Source organism: Theobroma cacao, chromosome 5 (assembly GCF_053813885.1).
Source record: "Theobroma cacao isolate CCN51 chromosome 5, ASM5381388v1, whole genome shotgun sequence".
NCBI classification, from domain to species: domain Eukaryota; kingdom Viridiplantae; phylum Streptophyta; class Magnoliopsida; order Malvales; family Malvaceae; genus Theobroma; species Theobroma cacao.
In genome coordinates this window covers 1,699,850-1,720,104 of record NC_142643.1, presented here as the reverse complement: position 1 = coordinate 1,720,104, position 20,255 = coordinate 1,699,850, and the positions used below count along the sequence as shown (strand labels likewise).

At 37.0% G+C, this 20,255-nt stretch overlaps 4 protein-coding genes and 1 pseudogene across 4 annotated transcripts; 1 reads left to right on the top strand and 4 right to left on the bottom strand.

The window, feature by feature from the left end:
- Positions 1 to 881: 881 nt before the first annotated feature.
- PCS1 (Eukaryotic aspartyl protease family protein) lies at positions 882 to 2,667 on the bottom strand. Its single transcript, XM_007026910.3, has one exon. The coding sequence runs from the start codon at positions 2,362 to 2,364 to the stop codon at positions 1,021 to 1,023; it is 1,344 nt and encodes a 447-aa protein (XP_007026972.3). The 5' UTR covers positions 2,365 to 2,667; the 3' UTR covers positions 882 to 1,020.
- Positions 2,668 to 4,616: 1,949 nt separating this feature from the next.
- On the bottom strand, positions 4,617 to 7,988 carry LOC18597727 (Transmembrane amino acid transporter family protein). The gene is made up of 11 exons (XM_007026909.3): positions 7,761 to 7,988; positions 7,286 to 7,554; positions 6,540 to 6,754; positions 6,418 to 6,441; positions 6,131 to 6,311; positions 5,811 to 6,030; positions 5,582 to 5,717; positions 5,283 to 5,451; positions 5,142 to 5,185; positions 4,981 to 5,043; positions 4,617 to 4,897 (listed from the first exon to the last, which is right to left on the bottom strand). The coding sequence occupies exons 1-11, from the start codon at positions 7,949 to 7,951 to the stop codon at positions 4,802 to 4,804; spliced, it is 1,608 nt and encodes a 535-aa protein (XP_007026971.1). The 5' UTR covers positions 7,952 to 7,988; the 3' UTR covers positions 4,617 to 4,801.
- A 3,611-nt stretch (positions 7,989 to 11,599) lies between these two features.
- LOC18597726 (uncharacterized) lies at positions 11,600 to 12,439 on the bottom strand. Its single transcript, XM_007026908.3, has 2 exons — positions 12,023 to 12,439; positions 11,600 to 11,911 (listed from the first exon to the last, which is right to left on the bottom strand). Exons 1-2 carry the CDS (start codon positions 12,304 to 12,306, stop codon positions 11,773 to 11,775), a joined length of 423 nt encoding a protein of 140 aa, XP_007026970.1. The 5' UTR covers positions 12,307 to 12,439; the 3' UTR covers positions 11,600 to 11,772.
- Positions 12,440 to 14,442: 2,003 nt separating this feature from the next.
- Positions 14,443 to 16,171, bottom strand: LOC18597725 (putative E3 ubiquitin-protein ligase RHC2A pseudogene; annotated as a pseudogene).
- A 1,401-nt stretch (positions 16,172 to 17,572) lies between these two features.
- Positions 17,573 to 20,139, top strand: FES1C (Fes1C). The gene is made up of 6 exons (XM_007026906.3): positions 17,573 to 17,851; positions 17,944 to 18,086; positions 18,183 to 18,233; positions 18,692 to 18,913; positions 19,045 to 19,147; positions 19,335 to 20,139. Exons 1-6 carry the CDS (start codon positions 17,766 to 17,768, stop codon positions 19,861 to 19,863), a joined length of 1,134 nt encoding a protein of 377 aa, XP_007026968.3. The 5' UTR covers positions 17,573 to 17,765; the 3' UTR covers positions 19,864 to 20,139.
- The last annotated feature ends 116 nt before the right edge of the window (positions 20,140 to 20,255 follow it).

The window sequence follows — 20,255 nt, the reverse complement described above, 5'->3', positions numbered from 1 at the left end:
TTCGAATATTTTTTAATTTTTTTATTATTTATGAGAATTCGATTAACTCATATCTTCCACTAAATACGTAGGTATAATTGTTAGTCAACCATTAATATTTTTATTTGTTTGATGACATTATAATATTAAAAAATAATTTTATTTTTTATTAATTTTAAAAATTATTATTATATAATTAAAAAAAAAAAAATCAAAGGAGCAATGAACGATGCTCCCATCTTTGGGCTTGAGGAGCATCTGTAGTGGGGTAGTTAGTAGGCAAATGGGAATATCATCGACCGACCACATTGTTTGAGAATAAAAAATATATATATTTTAGTTATTTTATTATTTTTTTAATAGTGTTTATATTTTTTAAATAGAATATTTATTTTAAAAATTAATAGAGTTGTCCGAAATTATGATTAAAAACTAAAAGACGAGGATATTTTATCTAAATTTTAAATGGTTGATACCTTTTGTTCCTCGAGAATTTGGACCATCCGGAGTAGGCTGTTCTGTGCATTTACAACATGAATGGGTGTTTTGGCCCGAAATAGAAAGTTTTGACTTTTGAGTGCTAATTGTTTACAAATTTACAATTATACTGCTACTATCTTGGGCTAAAGGGTTTAGACCTTAGACTTTAGATTCCCAATTGAGAATTTAAAATCAAAACTGATATTTTTATGTAATTCTATCAGAATTTGTAATTAAATAATGTCAAAGTTTCAAAGACAAATGCTATTATTTGTTGCATAATAAAATATCAAAATAAACGATATTTACTGTCAATAATTATCTTAATTTATTTACGAATTCTATTATTATGTTTATTGATAAATTTATGAATAAATTAGCTGCAATCTTTGTAATAACACACATTATATTGTGAAAAAATGAAGAAAAAATGAAAATAAAAGTATTAAATTAATGAAATTTGAGTTCATAAACACTGCAACCAAATGGGCCTTCACCTAGATAATAATTCTCTACCTACCAAATAAAAATTATGCAAATTGTTAGTTTGGGACCTGTTCCCTAATTGCCCACACCGAATCTCTGCCTAGCCAAATCACACCGCACCTGAGCCAACCCGATCCTTGATTTCTCAAGATCAAATTCCATCCACACATTTTGTTGATGGTGATGACCAATCACGTAAGCTTCCACACCCAAGAGATCGGAGTTCCCGAAACTAAAGCACCACACCGAATCATTCGCCCTTACTTCACCCGGAACCTGATATAAAACCCGATCACCCGATACTACCATTTCCGCCCCGGTAAAAACCAAACTCACGGAGGGTAAATTTGGCAGATTATTTTGACCCAGTGGGACCCGGTAACATAAATCCATTGCCCCTTGAAAGACAAAATTCGGGTCCTCTAAAACCCTTAAAACGCCACCGGTTTGGTTCAAAAACTCTGTTCGTAAAACATTATAAACCGGTCCGAGTAAGAAGGTGAATTGGGTACCCGAGTCAACCATGGTTTGACCTGCCCCGGTATGATCCGGAACTAGAACCGATTTCGGAATGGGTAATAACTTACCCGAAACTTTGATCCCTTCAAGCTGAACCGTATAAGCGACCCGATCAAAATACGGCAACGGTTCGGAGATTTGGATTAACGGCGTGTAGTTTAACGGCATAAGCCACGTGACATTGGAGTCACCGAGTAAAAGGAGTCCCGAGAAATCGGAACCCGAGATGCAATACGAGAATTTTGGGAACCCCATTTGGGAGACCAAAGAGAGGGATCCGCGGTTCATGCCCATTAAACCGGTGGTTTTGGAGTCTTCGGCCGAGTTGGAACTGAAAATGGAGTCCATGCACCCGAAAACCAGACCCGAGATATTGTCGGACGACCCGAGATGGAAAATATCGGACGCGAGATTTCCTTCGGAGGATGAAGCGTCCGCGTAGGAAAGAGTTGCGTGGCAAAGGTTGTCGGAGTCGCATGAAGCTGGGATTGGGAAATCTTGGGTTTGGTTTATGCATGTGGGAGAAGAACAAGGGATTGGTTTGTACGAGGAAGATTGAATCGGGTTGAATTTTGTCGGGTCGGGTTGGTTGTTTTGGGTTGTTTGGTTGCAATGGAGCCAAGAGAGCTCGCTGCCAGTGTCAAGAACCATGGAGACATTTTGGGGTGGAGTGCCTACTGTTAAAGAGACAATGAGGCTAACATTGTGGTGAAACTGAAGCTTGCTCGGAGATCTTAGGATTTGGGTTTTAAGGGGAAAAATGAGAGTTTTTGGTGGACAAGAGAAAGAGAAATGGACGTAAATAAGCAAAAACAAGAAAACTTGGAGATAGAATGAAGACAAAGAGAGGATTTTGAGAAATGGGTTTGAGTTAGATTTGAAGATAACGAAAGATTTCATGATGTTTTTCCGTCAGGTTCTTTTGGCTAGTAGTTTTTCTCTTCAACTGTCAAACATGGAACAGTTAGGTAAAGGTTGGAGTTGGAAAGTTGGATGGAAGTGAAGATATAATGATCTTTGTTTTTTTGGTGACAAAGAAGCTGCCTTTTTCTGGGGGGAGATAAGAGTAAGGAATCTGTTGAGTGCACTGAAATATTTGGAAGCCTGGTCTGATTTAAGAAGCTTCTTTTATTTTAAATGTCAGCTGCTTCAAGAAAAAAACTCTTGGGGCTGTGATCTATAGTACAGAAGAACTAGAGATTTCATGACGATGACGGAGCTTAAACGGTGCCGTGTGGAATGTTTGGGACCAGACAGGACATGACATTCCTGTTTTGTTTGTTCACGTGTCAGCGGAGAACCAAGCCTGGCCATAACTTCCCAACCTAGTTCGGTGTTTGAATTCTTTTTTAACAGTGATCTTTTTCCAATATTTGATCAAGACTCAACATCCACTTACTAGTTCAGATATTTTTGAGGAAGAAACGATTCCCAATCTGCTTGACTTGTCTATTACTTGTTCTCATTCAGTCATTTGATTCTTTCGACTCTTAGGTCATAAGGTAAAACATACCCTTTTCTTGAATCGTGCAATCTGGTTAAGGAACCTGGTTTCTTGTCTTCTTAATGAGCTTATCTTTTGGATCATTCATTCATTCCTTTCTTTGCTTACTCTTGAATAGATGCTATTCGTCATTGCTATATATGGTTGACAGTTGCACTGCTTTTTCTTTCAAATAGAGAAGAAAATGTTAGTAGAGGAATTTTTCTGGTAAGCATTCATTGTATGAAGAGAAAACCAGTAAATTTTTTTTTTTAAATAAATTGGGACCTACATCTTATCAATACCATAAATCTTATTGCAATGATTTTGTGGCTTCTGCTTCACTGCGGGGTTAGGCAGTTCTTCTTCTGTAGGTGATAGACTATTCACTGACATAAATACTGCACGTCTTAGTAAAAGGGTAGGTGTGAATTTTACTTTATATTCATTCAATAGCTGATGACTAGGAAAATGATGATGATTGGGGTGAAGATATGATGTTTGGGTTTCTTAGAATTGAAAAGGAGATCCTCTCAATGTGAAATCTCTGACATATGAAATGCATGGTTGCTAAGGGGGTTTATGAATTCTTGTGTTACTGTCCAATTTTCTTACCAATTCGTGGAATGTGTAAAGATATGACAAACCCCATTAAAATACTGACAGGGACATATACCCAAAAACGAACTTCTTGACTATCAGACCAAGGAACATGAATCCTGTTAGGAAATTTTAGAAAAAAATTTTTTAAGTCATCTGTAAGAAAAATCAAACGATGGACATTCTCATAGTGTGGATGCAGATATTGCAATGCAACGGTAATGGATTGCAGTCCAAACCGAAAAAAGATGGATAAATTATTTGACATTCAGGTGTGGTATCGTACTAGATTCTTCAAATCCAAGTTCAGCTTGGTGCACTCGGTTAAAAACATAGCTATCAGGAAGTTGCACATGCCTTGCTGCATTGTTTACAGGCAGGGAATCGTGGGTTGGGGTCGGGTTCTGGTTATGGTAATCCATTCCCGCGTTGGGTTTGGTGCTTAAAGTGTCTACTTTATCTCTGTGACATTTCTGTGGAGGAAAAAAAAGAACAGTTGTGTTCCATTGACGGGATATCAAAATTCAATCCGGTACTATAGGGTGTAGCTTGTCCAGGATTTCAGTACTTATGGTCTTGTCAACATAAAGGAAGTTGAAAATGTTCCCCACCATTAAGCAAGAAAAAGTAGATCTTAAAAGCAGCTTAGGATTTGGTATATTTTAGATTCTTAAACAACTTAGCTACTTTAATTGATGTTCTTATGCTTCAGATGATGCTTTTAATAGGTTCTTATGGCTGAATTAGATGATTATATTGTGGGTTCGTCTCTTCAGTTCTTCTTTAACTTCTTATTTAGCAAAAATAATGTAATATTTCTTAGTATAATATGTTGGTGTGAATGATGATCCATCAGCTTCTGTTGGCAGGATATTTGCTGATATATCAGGCATTTGAAGCTAGAATTTTATGACATATATGAAAACTCCATTGGCAAAGTCCTGGCAAGGACTCAATTGAAGGAGGAGGGCTCCCGAAAAGGAAGAATTGGTACTTGGAAGACCTGGCAAGGACCCAAATAACCAAAGCTGCTACTTATGTGGTGATACATGAATGATTAATTAAAGATTCTGAACAATAAATATGAAATAATATACATACTTCCTGTCTTAAAGACCTAACTGATTCATATCTGATGCTACAAGCTCATCGAGCTGTATGTGGTTGTCGCCATGGATGGGAATTTACTCGTGATATATCTCGATCATCTAAACAAACCCGGAACTAGAAATGCCGGAATTGGGACCCCTTTGATCAATCGAGTTGGCCAGCTATTCTTAAAATCGCAGAATATGTGCCAAAACAAGCAATCACCAATCCTAGAACAGCAATGCCAATGCAGACTGCTTTCTGAATAGGGAACACAAGAACAGATTCATGTTAAGGGTCTGTCTGGTCGCAATAAAAAAGTTGGATAAGGGAAGGATTATTACTTGTAACTTGGTTAAGCTCGCACGAAGTATGCTGAGGTAACAGGCACATGGGAAGATAATACACTGTCATGAAATATTTAAACAGGAGAAATTGGTTCAAAATACATTTATTAATTGCCTCTGAAGAGCAAATATCAGACCTATCCAAAGAGGGAACTTACAAGTAGCATCGCAAGCAAAGATCCTGCCAATGCCATCACAAAAGCTGCAGTAGAGAAAGAAAATCAATAGCTTTATACCTTTTAAAGCTTATTCTAAACCAGACAAATGATTAGAACCATAATGTTAATGTTATTATTTACCAAAGAATGGAACTGTCATTGCAACAACTAGAGTTGAAATCACTAAAGCTGTTCTGATGATTATAGAAACTCCATATGATCTGAACTGTGTCATCGAAGGTACAAGTTCTTCCACACTCAATGCAATGGGAGTGAGTGTCAAGGCATACTTTGATACTGTAATAATAACCTGAAACCAATACACATGTCAATTTCTATGAGCAATGTTGATTGTTTGAATTGTAAGTACTTGTGATAGATTGATCTTGGCCTGTTAAAAACCGATGTATGGGAAACTGAATGGTGGTGTCTCAACATACCACTGTCCAGGCGGCAATTTTAGAAGCTGTAAATTTTATGGGCATGTTTAAAGTAAACTGAGATTCAGCTGAGTCACCAAATATCAGAAAGCCAGAGATTGCTGCCCCTGTGCACGCGAACCAACAGAATATAAAGCTGGAACACAGGAAACAGAAGTCAACAAAGCTGATTATTCCCAGAGGGAGAGGAATAGGGATACTTAGAAGAAGGTGAAATTTTATGTGTTACCTGGCTACAAGGACAAGTGGGAAAAGTGAGGGCTCTTTCATGGAAGAATATATATTTGGCAAAACGGAATGACCAGCGTAGCAGAAACTGTATATACCAACTGAAATGGGAAGGTTTGCAAGGTTAAGAGCAGTCCCGCTTCCATGAAACCCGACTTGATCAACTGCCCCAACCCATAACAAGCAAAGCACCACTAAAATTGATGCTCCTACTCCACCAACTGAACATTTAGAAAAGGTTAAGATCAGCAGTCATAGCTTAACAAGTGGAACTATGAAACATGAAATTTGGGGGACGTGGTATATGATCGGATGAGAAACCTGAAAGGTATGACAGCAAACTAAGGTCTCGGAGCCAAACCGTTGGGAGAACGGTCAGAGCTCCTACGATTGAAAATACTTGATGAGAGTCAAGATATATTCCAGCAAAATCTATGCTGGCGTTTGGGAAAATCGTTGACAGGTTATCACTCATCATTATTACGTACTCCACGCACGCAGCCTACAGATTCAGAGCTGTTCACTTTTTAGTGCAGAACATGAGACGAGGCAGCAAAATAAATAGAGAACTGTGAGAGACAAACAACCGAAGAAATCGCTGCACTTACATATAATTCTGCGTACAAGATTACCTGCATATCACAGATTAAAACCAAAGTGTTAGTCCTTTTAAACAAATATGAATCTCAACCAGAAGCATTGGACAATTTTGTACTTATAATCAACTTACAGATATCATTAGTCGACCAGCTACCCCGAAAGCAGCCTGTCCGATATCAGGATAAGTTTGTAGGCCAGGAGAGCTTTCTAAACATCTCTTTAACAAAATCCCAGTATAACAGGCAATGATACCAAATATTATGAGTAGTGAGAGGCTCAACCACCCACCTTCTTTGACTGCATAAGGAGTTGTAAGGAGTCCTATGCCGCACAGAACATTGATTCCTGCATAAAGAAAAAGAATGATTGAAAATCATGGAGCATGATACAGTTAGCCAAACATTTCAAGAAATTTCAATTATTGATGACAAGACTGTCATAAATTATGCTCAGCAAAGAACAATGCGTCTGCTTACAAGCAGAATTTTAAACATGCACATTCATTAACTAAAAGATCCTGAAGCATCTTCTTTCTATAATTGCAGTGATAAAAGATATAAAGGATAATCAGAAAAACAATTAAAGCACATTGAGAAGCCTCTATAAAGTCAAGGACTCGTGGATTTAATAGCATGCATTGACAGTGACAGCAGACAAATTCTTCAGGACTATATCTATACTGATTTCTAGGCAATAAATGAAGTCCTGTGCTATTTCGGGGGGGTGGGGTTGTGACAATTAGGGATTTCCAAATGTTCCATCAAGTCCTGGGAATCGAAAAGGAGCTTTTAACCACACGACTACCTCTTCTCTGTTTGAGCATACTAAAACTAAAGGTGATTAAATATCAAGATCCAAGATTACATGGTTCATTACCATTAATTAGTGATTGGGTAAATGAACACTGCCTCTGTGATGGTGTTGATTCGTTAGCAAATATTCTTTGCTGCGAAGCTAGGAGAGTAGAGGTAGGCACTTCTTCATCAAAACTTCTTTCAGAAATGAGTGGTTTTTTGTGGGAGGACTCATCATCATTACTTTGATGTTTGCGAAATGAGGAACTGCCTATTAATCCTGTTGCAGTAGTTCCGCTTAAGAAATTAATGGATGGAGGTGTAACGCCTTTGAGCATATCCATTGATTCCCTGCATGAATTCAACAAAGGCATGATTCTGCTTGTATAGTTTTGTTTCTTAATCCAAATTCTTGACAAAGTTTATCCACTGCAACTACGTTTGATCTTTTATACTACATTTGACAACTATTATCTAGGCTATGAAAAGCGCATAAAAAGTCTAAATTTAAACTGAAGAAGAACTAAATCCAAAAGGAATTAATGACAAAAAGAAACCTGTAGCTTTGAGGCCATGTGGTATTGTTGACTTCCAGGCAATTACTAGAAGGGTTTCGGGAAGCGAGGGCGTAATCAGATTCTGTGTCGTCCCCGCAATCATCAACACATACCCTTTCAGCTCGGTTTTCTTCATCGTCTGTCTGGAATGCATCTTCCCGATCGAAACCAAGATCCTCATCTATCTTCATATCTTCCCTTTCTGCTTGGTTTTCTTGTTTCACAAAATTAAACACTATATACTGAAGGCAGAACCAACACCAAAAACCTCAGAGAGACAGATCAAAGTTTTTTTATCACTCCCTGGAAGTTCTCTAAGTTTTTTTAAAACAGGAGAGAGAGAGAGAGAGAGAAATTAAAACGACAAAGAAAAACAATACAGAACAAAGACAACAGGAGAAGAAGGAGAAGTTGGTTTGGTTTCTTCTACTTTATTCTATGAAAACCCGAACGAGACGGGATGACAGCATGCATGCAGGTTCCCTTAATGCTATAATTCTCTTGTAATGCATGGATTGGTCTCTTGTCTTAATGAACACGTGCCAGTTCCTTAGCTGCTTTCAAAGTTAGTTAATGACCGACTATTAATAGCAACCATGGAAGGAGATACGAGGAGATCCGAACTTGTGGATGTTGATTGTCATCTCCATCAACACAATTCTTCCCCTCTGGTTTAGTTGTTGCCTCTTCAGTTTTCACCACTTCGTTTTGCTTTGAGAACTAGGGAGGATTTATAAGGTGACCTCCTCAGATAATACTAATCTGAAGGATATAATATAATTTTTATATGCAATCCATCCCAAGAAATCATCATGATAAAAAATTGCAGATCTCCTTATCCTTAAAAAGTGTGAAACCTCATAGACGTGTAACTTGAGGTAGGAACGATGATGTGGACTAAGAGTAGTGTTGTCATTTTCTTGGTGAGCTTCTAGAAGTAAGTTTTTTAATATTATTAAGATTTAAGTAATTAAAATAAATAAATAAATAATATATAATAATAAAATAAATAAAATAAAAATAATTTTCACATTATGGATAAAATGGTAATTTTAGATTTCGAGTTTAAATTTTTAAATTTTCATGAACTCGAGTACCTCTAATCTATTATAGACCTTTTTTCAATATCAAAAGAGTAAAAAAGATTACATAAAAAAAATGGTGGATTTAGTATTAGGTTGACTAGTCAAATGATAATGGAAAACGAGTTAGGAAGAAGTAGTAAAGTTTAATTATGAAAATAGCATTTGAATCTATATTCACATGAATTGAGTTGGTTGTGATGTTATTGTGTGTGAATAGGTTCCAACGAGATCCCACATTTCCACTTGGAGCATTAGTTGAAGTTTGGAGTTGATAAAAAAAATAACAAAAACAAGTGAGTGAACTTGCATGTAAAATGTTTTGAACAAATGCATATATGTTTAAATGAAATACTTAAACATTCTTATTTGACTCTTTTAAAATATGCATGGAACAAGCCTTTGTTGAGTGATATCCCTATGTTGTAAAACATATAATGTGATGAATCATGTGTTTGAAATATTATATTGAATTGTCAATTGAATGATGGCGTGTGATGCATTGAGAATTTTGAGATGTTTTGAACTAGTGGTATGACGGTTAATATTATTTTCCTCGGATGTTGGATTGTGTAACCATGTATATGATAAAAAATAATGAAGTATGTGAAAGGTATTAATATTCAAAGATTCTTGCTACATGTTGTTATATATGCTATGCCTTGAGAGGTATTAATGAATGATAGTTATAATAGTGCGTGTGATGTGCGAGTGCACATGACGGTAATAGTGGTGTATGGTATAAGAGTTCATGATGATAATAACTATGTGCGGTGTGGGAGTGCATATGACGATGATAATTATGTGCAGTGTGGGAGTTTACATAACGATAATAACTATGTGCGGTGTGAGATTGCACATGAGCTGAGTTGAAGTCGGTGGTTGTATGCACCAAACCATGTTGACTATTTTTGGAAGTGAGCTAGATGTCTTTAGTGTATGCTTGAAAATATATATTTATATGATATACATACACATAAATTCTTATACACGTGTTTACATATACTATAGAAATGTTGGAGAAATGAAATGTGATTGCATTAAATGTTGAAGGTTGAAATTACTAAATGTTTTCAAATGAGTTAAAAGACAACATAACATCAGGTTTGGTTTTTGAAATATAAGTTGCATTGTTTCTAACATAAGTGCATCGTGTTACATAAAACCTTCTGTATCGTTTGCTTGTTCCCTTCCTATGTTTACTTGCTGGGTTTATACTCACTCTTTTCAAATTCATATTTTGGTTTTCAGATTCGGAGGTTGTTGGAACATAAATTGAGGTGTCTACATATATTCAGCTTTCGGTAGGTTTACCATGGCATTCAGTAGCAGTACCCCTACCCAGAGTCACTCTGCTGGTAGTAAAGGGTCTTTTGTATGTGTACATGGATACTTGGTTTAAATTGTTAGATTTATTTTGCGAACATTATATGTCTATTTTGATTGATGATGCCTCTACGAGTTGGCAATCGATAACATTACTTTGGGATGGTACAAATATGTGTATTTGGTTACCATGGTACATTACTTAGGAGATTATGATTGAAAATTATGAATGGTGGCTTTACAAATAATGATGTATGATTGATAGAATGATGAACACGATTATATAAAGAGATTTGTTTGGGGTTTAATGGGCTGTGCCCATTGGACCCATGTGTCGGTCATGACTTGAGATTTGAGCTGTGACAAAAAGGGTCTTTGATCTCGAAAATTCCCTCTCCAAATTACTATATAATTAGGCCTGATATGCATAGGATTATCTTTTTATCATGGAGAGCTGTATGTCCACAAAATACCGTGATCACATGCTTATTATATTTGAAATCAAAATGTTAATTACTTCACATTTACGAGTCCATTAATCAAGATAACCCCTATAATTTCTTCTTTGATTATTGGAAATGAGTTTTTGTTTCTGATTTTTTAGGTCTTAGATGGGTTTGGCACCTTGTTTTTTTGTGGTGCTTGATTATTGAAATTGGCAATGGTGTCTGTACAGGGTTTCTGGGAAGGTCTGAGTTTTTTGAGACCTTCAGGGCTATGTTTTTGTGTCTAAGGGCCTTCCATGCCCTCTGATTTAATTAAAGTTTATGCTTTTCAAAAAAAATTTCTTCTTTGATTATATGTAAGCCATTTTCTTGATAATACAGGCTGTTCATGGATGTCCATGAACAACTTATATACAAAGTATTATGTTGGGCTGCTCGGGTGTTAACTGGTATCTCAGTTCTGGGGTTATTGTGTTAGATTAAAGAGTCCTAACAGGCATCCGAAATCTGGAACCATGGGTTGGAAGAAGAATGCTTTGAAAAAGAAAGATCAGTGGTTGGCATTTCCCATTTTGGACTAATTATAGGATATTCAAAATCCCAGAAAGAATGTTTGGTTATTTAACAAGCAAGGAAGATCAAAACGCCTATATATCTACAATTGCAAGTTGGGAGTTCCATTTCTATATATATATATATATATATCAAGGCTTTCTCATAATCAGAAGGAATGCCGGCTGCCAATTGGAAAGTTTTTCTATTTCTTCTTTCCGTTTCCTGAGTAATTGCGAAGTTACTTAACCTAAGTTGCCCAGCATGAAGCATCATCCACAATTTAAAATAATAAAAAAATAATTCTATCGAAACCAATAAAGCAATTTGATTGGCTGATTGCTGCAAGACAATGGCAACAAAATTGCCCTGTATTGTCATGGCAAATGGAATAGTTCATGAACTATGACACAGAGAAAGAAGAAGAAACTGATAAAGCTTAACATCAAAGATGCTTCTGTTATTATATGTGGAGGAGATCCAAGACCTCAAAACTTATGTAAATCGTAGGGGAATTTTCACTTGGAAATTAAGATAGGGTCTTTTGGACTTTACAGCATGAAATTAGGATTAAAATCACAGGAAACAGAAGGATGCAAAGGGCATTCATTTATCAATTTGGTTCAATTTGCCAAGGCCATTACAACGGGCACATACGATTTGAGCCTCGTCCTTCCGTGCAGCGTTTGCTCTCAAGGGCACTCCAGATTTCCGAACAAAGCCCGCACCATCACATTCAGGACACCTGAGATAAAACAGAGCATTAACATGGAAATTTCCATACATAATAGAAGAAAAGGGCTCAACTCAGGGTAGATGCCATTCAAAACAGAGAATAAAACAAGGGTAAATTTACGTGTCCTTGCGTGAGAACAAGATCGGGAAGGCTGTTCCAACCAGGGCAACAACGGCTGCACCAGCAATCAGGTAGTTCGTACTATCAGCTGATACATCTCCAATTGCTGCAACTACTGTCAGGGATCTCTTTTGGTTATTCCGGCTCTTGGTCCTGGACAAAACTGTTGACCTCCACGGTGCCGGCGCCACTGCATGACGGGAAGAGAGAGAATGCCTACCTGACACTGGCGACTGTTTCAGACTTGTTGCATATAGAGTCTGCAAAGATGCAACGGATGCCATGGCCAACAGATTCAATTGCTACGGTAGCTTGGGAAGTAAGGGGACAAAGTGGGAGTAGATTTTCTTCAGCAACATCCTTATATTGGCTGGAGAAATAAGCAAGAGGCTTTAGATTGTGGATGTTAGAAGTGACACATAGCAGGTTCTGTGGCAGGGTTGAGAATATAGCCAGTACTGTCCATGGATTTGCTTGCTACTAGTGGATAAGGCCACGTCAGAAACTCAAGATTCTTGTGGCTTCCTGGATAGGGGTGGTCCCCACCAAAGATTTCTTCAAAAGTGATGTCCAATTATACCCCCTTTCTAGTTCCAGGCAAGGAATACAGAATCGAGAGCTGTTATTTTGAAGCCAAAGCTCTAGCCATTAAGCATATGAACTAAACCACTTGGCATTTCCTGTGAGAAGGAAATTGAGCAATGCTGTGCGAAACCCATAAAATGATTTCCTTCCCATTTTATTCCATTGATAGGTGAGCCATTTTCACCATTTAATGGATGATGATCAAAAGAGAGAGTGACTTTTGAAAATGGGTTTTCCATTATCCAGTCAATTTACGTTGGCTGAAGACCAAATTTTGAATTTCTCATGCATCAAGTTCGCTCCTATGGTTCTTTTAAATTCATGTACAGCAACAAAAACAGAGGAATAGAGTAGCACCTATGCTTGAATAATGCTCAAACGCCCTGATTCTTGAACATATGCAATGAGTAATCCCAAATTGGCACTTCAGACACAAAAACCTCTACACTACCTTCTGCAAGTCATGCAGACACTCAACACTCAACAGAGAGGCTAACTTCTAGAAAAAAACATCCACATTGCCGGTTTGATGCTATTTCCGACAAAAAACCAAACATTTCAGAAGCTAAAATTGACCTTCACATGCCACATTTCCATAACGAGCCTTGGTAACAATTATGACAGCAGCATACCCAAGTGTCAACAACACCAAACGTTAGCATTTACTTCTGTAAATCAGTTAACACAAAGTCGCAAACAAGTTGAACTGGATTAGATTCTGACTATGGGTTCTGCTGTCAAATATTTCAACCTAAAATGAATGAATACAAGTAATCAACATCATTTCACCACACGCATGATCTCCAAGAAGGTGTTGACAACATTGACCCTGAATGTCTACCCAAAACACAAGTTATAGTGGAGAACTGTTCATCAAAAGGATTCTTTATATAGATATAGATGGTTGAATCATCAATCAAATTTTCAAAAACTTTACATCACAATTTTTCAAGAACAAGATCCCAGTCCATGAACAAAAGAGAGAGAGGTATGACAATTAAAAGTAATCATAAAGGCACTTTAACTGGCCTTCTAATTTGAGAATACTAAGAAAATCAAAGAAAAACATCAATACTTATAACATGCCAAGCATATAAAAGAAAAGAAGATCTACATCATAAATTAACATTGGAACAATTGTGATTGAAAACTACCGGAAACAAGATCTATATATCTGCCTCCTAACTTTTCTACAAAGCAGAAATTCTTGATTGCGGCTTTTGGCTATCTTTCTCCAAGATAACTTCTGTGAAATAAAAGCATCATATGACTGCTAATTTTTACCATTCAAACTCACATCCACTGAAGAAGCAAATGTCTGTTTAGAGGGGAAAAAGATCTAGAATAAACAAGAACACAATCTTATGGGGAAAAAAGATAAATGCATACTATGAGAAGCAGCCCTGTCCATCAGAAAATTTTTAAAAACAATCATCTAAGGCAGAGTGTTCTTCAAGACAACAGCTAGTATAATTTCACTTAATTAAAGCCTTCAAATCAAAGAAGGAAATAAAGGAAAACAAAAGGGAGTAGGACACCCCTGTTGTAACGGTGTGACTTATAACGGTTCAATAAGGTAAAGCTATTATCCAAGCTGTCCACTCAACAAATCCATTGGACTTGTACATGTCTCTATCCACACCTACATTAATGATCATGGCCCCATTGGAGCAACATCACATTTATGCTCAATAATGGATAATTGAATGGAAAATAAAAATTTATAAAATCCATCACATGGTTAAGAAATTCAAAGGAAATACTAAAACCAGCAAAATAGAACTGTTATTGCAGGTAGATTGGCTTCCACTAAAGTAAACCCAAAAGAAACAACATGAACAACTCAATAATTTGTATTAAGAACAGCAAATAAATAACAAAATTCCTGATAAAAATTACATGTAAGAAAGAAGCAAAAGCATAAATTATCGCGACAAAACTTACTAATTGAACATTTTTGGGCCTAACATCAATTTCTACGTGACGGTTAGCACCTCAGCGACCTCTGAAGGTTCATACTAAGCACAAAACTTTCTCCTTCATCCATTTCTTCTTCTTCTTCTTCTGCCTCATTGGGATACATAACGGCTCCAACCAGTTCAAAACTTCTTTCTCTTTGGACAGAAAGTAAACTCGAGCAATCTTCATTCCTTCACCAAAAGTGTTGTTATTTACATCAAAGTAAAATCATACAATCTACAAACATTCCTTCCCTTGAGGAAAACTGCAACATTATAGTATCAGATTAAGAAAGGAAAAAAAAGGTTAACCTAAAAATAAACAAAAAATACATTCAACCATCCTTCAATCCTCGAAATCCCAGTCGCTATCCCTTCTAGATGACCTATCAAACACTGAACTCGATCTACTTCTCCTCGTAAACCTAGAATCTGAACCTGAACGAGATGAAGAACTCCTAAACCTCCCGAAAAACGAAACAAAACTCCGAAAAACCCGCCCCAATCCTCTACTCTCTTGTGACCTTCTCCCACTAGGCGCCCACGAAATCCTTCTAGGAGCACCCGCATTATTAAACCCCCCATCCATCTCCGTAAACACTACCGGAAACTCCCTCTCCGCTGCTCTCCTTCCTCCAGTAAACCTGCCCACCGCAAACCCACCTCCCGGTAACCTCCATATGGTTAACCCCACAGCTTCTTCGTCTCTAACCGCCTCATTTTCCCCCAAATTATTTCCGCTACTTTCCGTTGGCAACTCATGGCGGCAAACCGGACAAGAGTTTCGAATTGAAAGCCAAGGTAAAATACAATCCGAATGATAAATATGCTTACAAGGCATTTCCCGAGCTTCAGAATCGAGCACGAAAGGCTCTTTACAAACGGCACAGTGAGATTCCGTGCTAACGTGACTTCCAACGATCTTAATCACCGGCATTGATTCAATCGCCGCTTTCGAAGCAGGCGGTTGCTCAAAACGAGCGACACCGTTTACTTCTAATTGAGATAATTGATCAAGAAGCCGATCAAAACCCGAACCCATTAAAAACTCCGACATGCTAGCAGGTAAGGGACGAAGACCCGAGCCGGACCCATCATCGTAATAAAGCTCGAAATTGTTGTTTCCTCTTTCAGGAACTACGCCGTCGGTTTCCGAGGTGGGTCCACGGAGGACAACAACGGGGTTGAAAGGGGACCGATCACCAGCGTTTCGTCGAGCTCGGCGGAAACGAGGAGTAGCAGTGGGGCTAGGGCTGAGAGCTGGGCTGGGAGTGTCAGAGTACATGGCAGCGGCCGGGAAACGTTGGTGGATGGGAGATCGAGAGGGTGTTTCAATTTCTTCAATGAATCCGCCGCCGCAGTCGGGGCAATGGATCGAATCTTGGGGGGATCGGACCCGGATCCTGATGAACCGGTTGCATCTGTAACACCAATAGGGTGACCTAATCGACTCCATCGAAAAGAAACCCTAGGAATGATTTGATGAAGTGATTATTCGGGAAATTTGAGAAATCAGAGAAAATTAAAAACCCTAGAATTTCAGAGAGAGGAAGAGAGAGAGCGAGAGAGAATTTAAAAGGTGAAAAGTGGGGAGAGCGAGAGAAATGATAAAAAGGCGGAAGGGAGGCGTGGAAGACTCAACGGTGTAAGCGCGTGGTTTTTAATTAAGCGTGCGCTAAACGCTGTAAATTACTTTTTTAGAGGGATTAATTAACGGAAATCAGATGCTTAATGGCTTGTTTAGTTAACGGAGTTAGTTAAAATAAAAGGGAAAAGCGGCAGAGGAAGGCGTTGGAATTTGGAAGGCGCGGGCCAGAGGACCAGGGTCCACCGGTTCAGGAATTTTTCGCCGCGTGATGTGAACCGGACAATAGATGCCTTGAGCCTAGTAGCCCAACTTGTTTGGTAATGGCCACGTGTCTAATCTCATTTTCCTTTTTTTAAACTTATTTTTAAACCTTTTCATACCAAATAATGAAATAAATAATAAAAATATTTTAAAAATATAAGAAAAGAAAACACTCAAAAAGTGCTACTAATACTATTTTTACATGCAAGATTTCCATCATAGCAAATAAATTAAATAAGCTTAATAAATAAGAAAATTTTTGGAGTGAAATACTCTAAATGTTTGTCCATCTTTTACTTTTACAAAAATTAAGATAAAAATTTTAACTTTAATCGAAAAAATATAATGTAAATATTCAATATTTTTAATAAAAAATAAGGGTATTAAGTGTTCAAAAAAATATTTTGTGATATTTCAGAAAAAAATATGAACAAAAAAAAGAGATGAAAGAAATAATATATAATTGTAACCTTGAATGTGCATCAAGGTATGGGCATCATTCCAAGAGCACAATTTATGCTTTTCCATAGGATGATGGGTTTGATAAATAATTATTAAACATAATTATCGTTTATGTCATTGGATTAGATGACAAGGTTGGGAAATTACTAGACATAATTATATGACTAACTAATATATTGTTTTTTCATGTCACACTTGCCCATCCCTATTGTCAATTTCTAATAATTCAATCATGGTTAAGGAAGAAAAAAAAATCATTGGTCCAATATTTTCTTATATCATGTCATTCTTTTGTTAACATATTAATTGTTATATATATATTTTTAAATCTATTATGCTTACTACATAAATTATATTAGTAGTAATTATGTTTTAGTTTAAGTTAATTTTATATTGATTCATTAATTTATTTGTTTATTTTGATTATGATTATAATTTTTACTTACACATATAATTTTATTAAAAAATTATATAGTGATCATGATTTGAGATTAATAATTATATATAAAAATTTTAAGCTTGAAGTTTTTTTTTAATTTATGTTTTAAATTAAAAAAGGAGAAAAAAGAAATGGAAAAAGGCATAAATGAATTAAAAAATGTGGGGCCTTTAAACCCAAACCGACATAATCTATTTGGGCCGATGGTAGATCCAACGGACCTCACAAGTTTAGGTCTTAAACGTCAAATTCAGACGAGAGATCTGATATCTGTACGCGGTAGCGCTCTCCGCCACCTTCTAAGGAATGGAAAATCCCGAACCTTCTGGAATTTACTAAAATCCTCTATAAGAGGAAACTCCCACCGGTGCTCAGGGAACTCTTGTTTTAGTACTGTTGAATTCATCTGCTTGAGAAAACGAAGGCAGAGATTCGTTTAGCACTGTAACAATGGCTAAAGACGAACCCAACTGGGATGGATTGCTGAAATGGAGCATTGCTCACTCTGATGGAACTCGACCCACTCGTAATCTAAGGTAACACCGTCTACTTTTTTCTCAATGACTCTTTTTTGCCCATCTTTAATTGATTATTTTGGTGGGTAATGCCTTTTATTTTGGGGGTGCAGTGAGGAGGATAGAAGATGGTTTATGGAAGCAATGCAATCGCAAAGCGTTGATGTGATTAAGCGAATGAAAGAGATAACTTTGGTTATGCAAACTCCAGAGCACGTCTTGGAAGCTCAAGGAGTTACTTCTGCTGATATTGAAGGTACTATTTCAAAATCCCCCCTTGTTGTTTTCGAGCTTCTTCTGTTTCTGGGTTTTGAGGGTAGCTTTGTTTTACATACTTATTTGATGGTGGCAGATATGTTGGATGAGTTACAGGAGCATGTTGAGTCCATTGACATGGCCAATGGTGAGTTTTCTTTTTACTTGAGTAAGACCTTTTTATTAGTCTGAGATTACTCGCAGTTTTTCTTTCCTAAGTGTTTTCTTTTCATGAAATGCTTAACTTGGTGCATTTATATCTCTAATATTCGTCATGTTAGCTATAGTTTTCGGCTGCTTAGCATATTAATAGTGATTGCAAGGAGAACCTTTTTGTGTTTTATGTGATAAAGTATTTCACCAGGATGCTACCAATGATGGAATTGGTGTTTTTTCAGCTTCATAAACTTGTTGCATGATATAACTTCTCTTTCTCTTGCCCTGGTACCATTCCTGCAAAAAGAAGTTTTGTTTGTGAACTAGCTAAATGAAAAATGTTTTCTCTGTATTTAGCTTTCCATGCTTTTTAATTTGATCTCTAGCCTGATTGTTTTCATCCTCTGTCAAGAAAGATATACTTATGTGATCTTTATGCATCTGTGGCAGATCTTCACTCGATTGGTGGTTTGGTCCCTCTCCTTGGTTATCTGAAGAATTCACATGCCAACATTCGAGCAAAAGCTGCAGAAGTTGTATCCACTATTGTACAGAATAATCCCCGGAGTCAACAGTTGGTTATGGAGGCAAATGGCTTAGAGCCTCTCCTTTCTAATTTTACTTGTGACCCTGATGTTACTGTTCGAACCAAAGCACTTGGTGCAATATCTTGTGAGTACAATTTTTTGCTTTATAATATACTTTTTATTTTTATTGGCACCAATAAATTTAGTTGAACATGCTACTTCAAAAGCTTGAAAGTATTTTGACATGAAATATAATTTTTTTCCATTGGTTTTCAGCTTTGATCCGCCACAATAAACCTGGTATTGCAGCATTTCGACTTGCAAATGGTTATGCAGCCTTAAGAGATGCTTTAGGAACTGAGAATGTGAGATTTCAAAGGTAATCTTATCTTTATGTTCATAATAGGTTTTATAGTTTCAATCTAAAGATGCTTCTTAAGTTAAAATAAATGGAATTTTAGATTATCAAATAGTTTTCTGCAGTTCAATGTTCACGTGTCTTTTAATTTCTTGTCTATTGGTCCCCCAACTTTTATTTTTCTCATACAATTATTTTTTTCTTCCAGGAAAGCCTTAAACTTGATTCAGTATCTACTGAATGAAAATAGTTCAGATTGCAGTGTTGTAAGTGAGCTAGGATTTCCCCGCATAATGCTGCATCTTGCCTCAAGCGAGGATGCAGAAGTAAGAGAAGCTGCCCTCCGTGGCCTTCTTGAGCTTGCGAGGGACAAGACAGGAGGGGACAATGGTGGATTAGGTGAAGACAATGAGAAGCTGAAGCAACTTCTTGAAGAAAGAATTAAAGGTATCAGCGTGATGTCTCCTGAAGATCTTGGGGCTGCTAGGGAGGAGAGGCAGCTTGTGGACTCGCTTTGGAGTACATGCTATACGGAGCCCTCTTCTCTTCGAGAAAAGGGACTTCTTGCTCTTCCTGATGAAGATGCACCTCCACCTGATGTTGCCAGCAAGCATTTTGAACCTCCTCTCAGAGGTTGGGCTGCAAATCACGCTGGTGATTCTAAGTCTGGTGCTGAAAAGCAAAAGACTCCTCTATTGTTAGGACCAAGCCCTCCAACTGATGGTGCCAATATTTAAGGTACTACAAGTCAAGGAGCTGAAGCTGAAAGGCAGGCAAATCCTCATAGAAAACTGTAGAATAGTTATTATGTGCCTAATAAAATTAGCACTAGAATTTGGTTGTTTTCCTATGTTTTTCACCTTGAATTGTGTTTTCTTATAATTTTTTTTGCTTACTCACTGTATCATAAAATCTGAATTTAATATATGATTGCCTCTGGGTAAATCTTCTCCACTGGCTTCTTGGACAAATTCTATAGAGATGTAAATGGTTTTGCTTGTATATTGTGTTAACTGCATCTCAAATTTGTGGATTCATCTTTGTATGATCGTTGCTTAATCATGTATGGCAGAACTTGGAAATGGTATTGTAATACTTTGTTGTGAATAATAGTACAATTACTTCCCTC

What these genes read in the sequence shown, in the direction of transcription:
- FES1C (XM_007026906.3), top strand. Translation starts at nt 17,766, where the DNA reads ATGGCTAAAGACGAACCCAACTGGGATGGATTGCTGAAATGGAGCATT. An exon ending in CGACCCACTCGTAATCTAAG is followed by an intron (nt 17,852 to 17,943) that starts GTAACACCGTCT and finishes TTGGGGGTGCAG; the next exon opens with TGAGGAGGATAGAAGATGGT. An exon ending in GAGAATGTGAGATTTCAAAG is followed by an intron (nt 19,148 to 19,334) that starts GTAATCTTATCT and finishes TTTTTCTTCCAG; the next exon opens with GAAAGCCTTAAACTTGATTC.
- PCS1 (XM_007026910.3), bottom strand. Translation starts at nt 2,364, where the DNA reads ATGAAATCTTTCGTTATCTTCAAATCTAACTCAAACCCATTTCTCAAA.
- LOC18597726 (XM_007026908.3), bottom strand. Translation starts at nt 12,306, where the DNA reads ATGGCATCCGTTGCATCTTTGCAGACTCTATATGCAACAAGTCTGAAA. An exon ending in TTGTTCTCACGCAAGGACAC is followed by an intron (nt 11,912 to 12,022) that starts GTAAATTTACCC and finishes GTTTTATCTCAG; the next exon opens with GTGTCCTGAATGTGATGGTG.
- LOC18597727 (XM_007026909.3), bottom strand. Translation starts at nt 7,951, where the DNA reads ATGAAGATAGATGAGGATCTTGGTTTCGATCGGGAAGATGCATTCCAG. An exon ending in TTTGCTGTCATACCTTTCAG is followed by an intron (nt 6,031 to 6,130) that starts GTTTCTCATCCG and finishes CTAAATGTTCAG; the next exon opens with TTGGTGGAGTAGGAGCATCA. An exon ending in CCACTTGTCCTTGTAGCCAG is followed by an intron (nt 5,718 to 5,810) that starts GTAACACATAAA and finishes CCTGTGTTCCAG; the next exon opens with CTTTATATTCTGTTGGTTCG.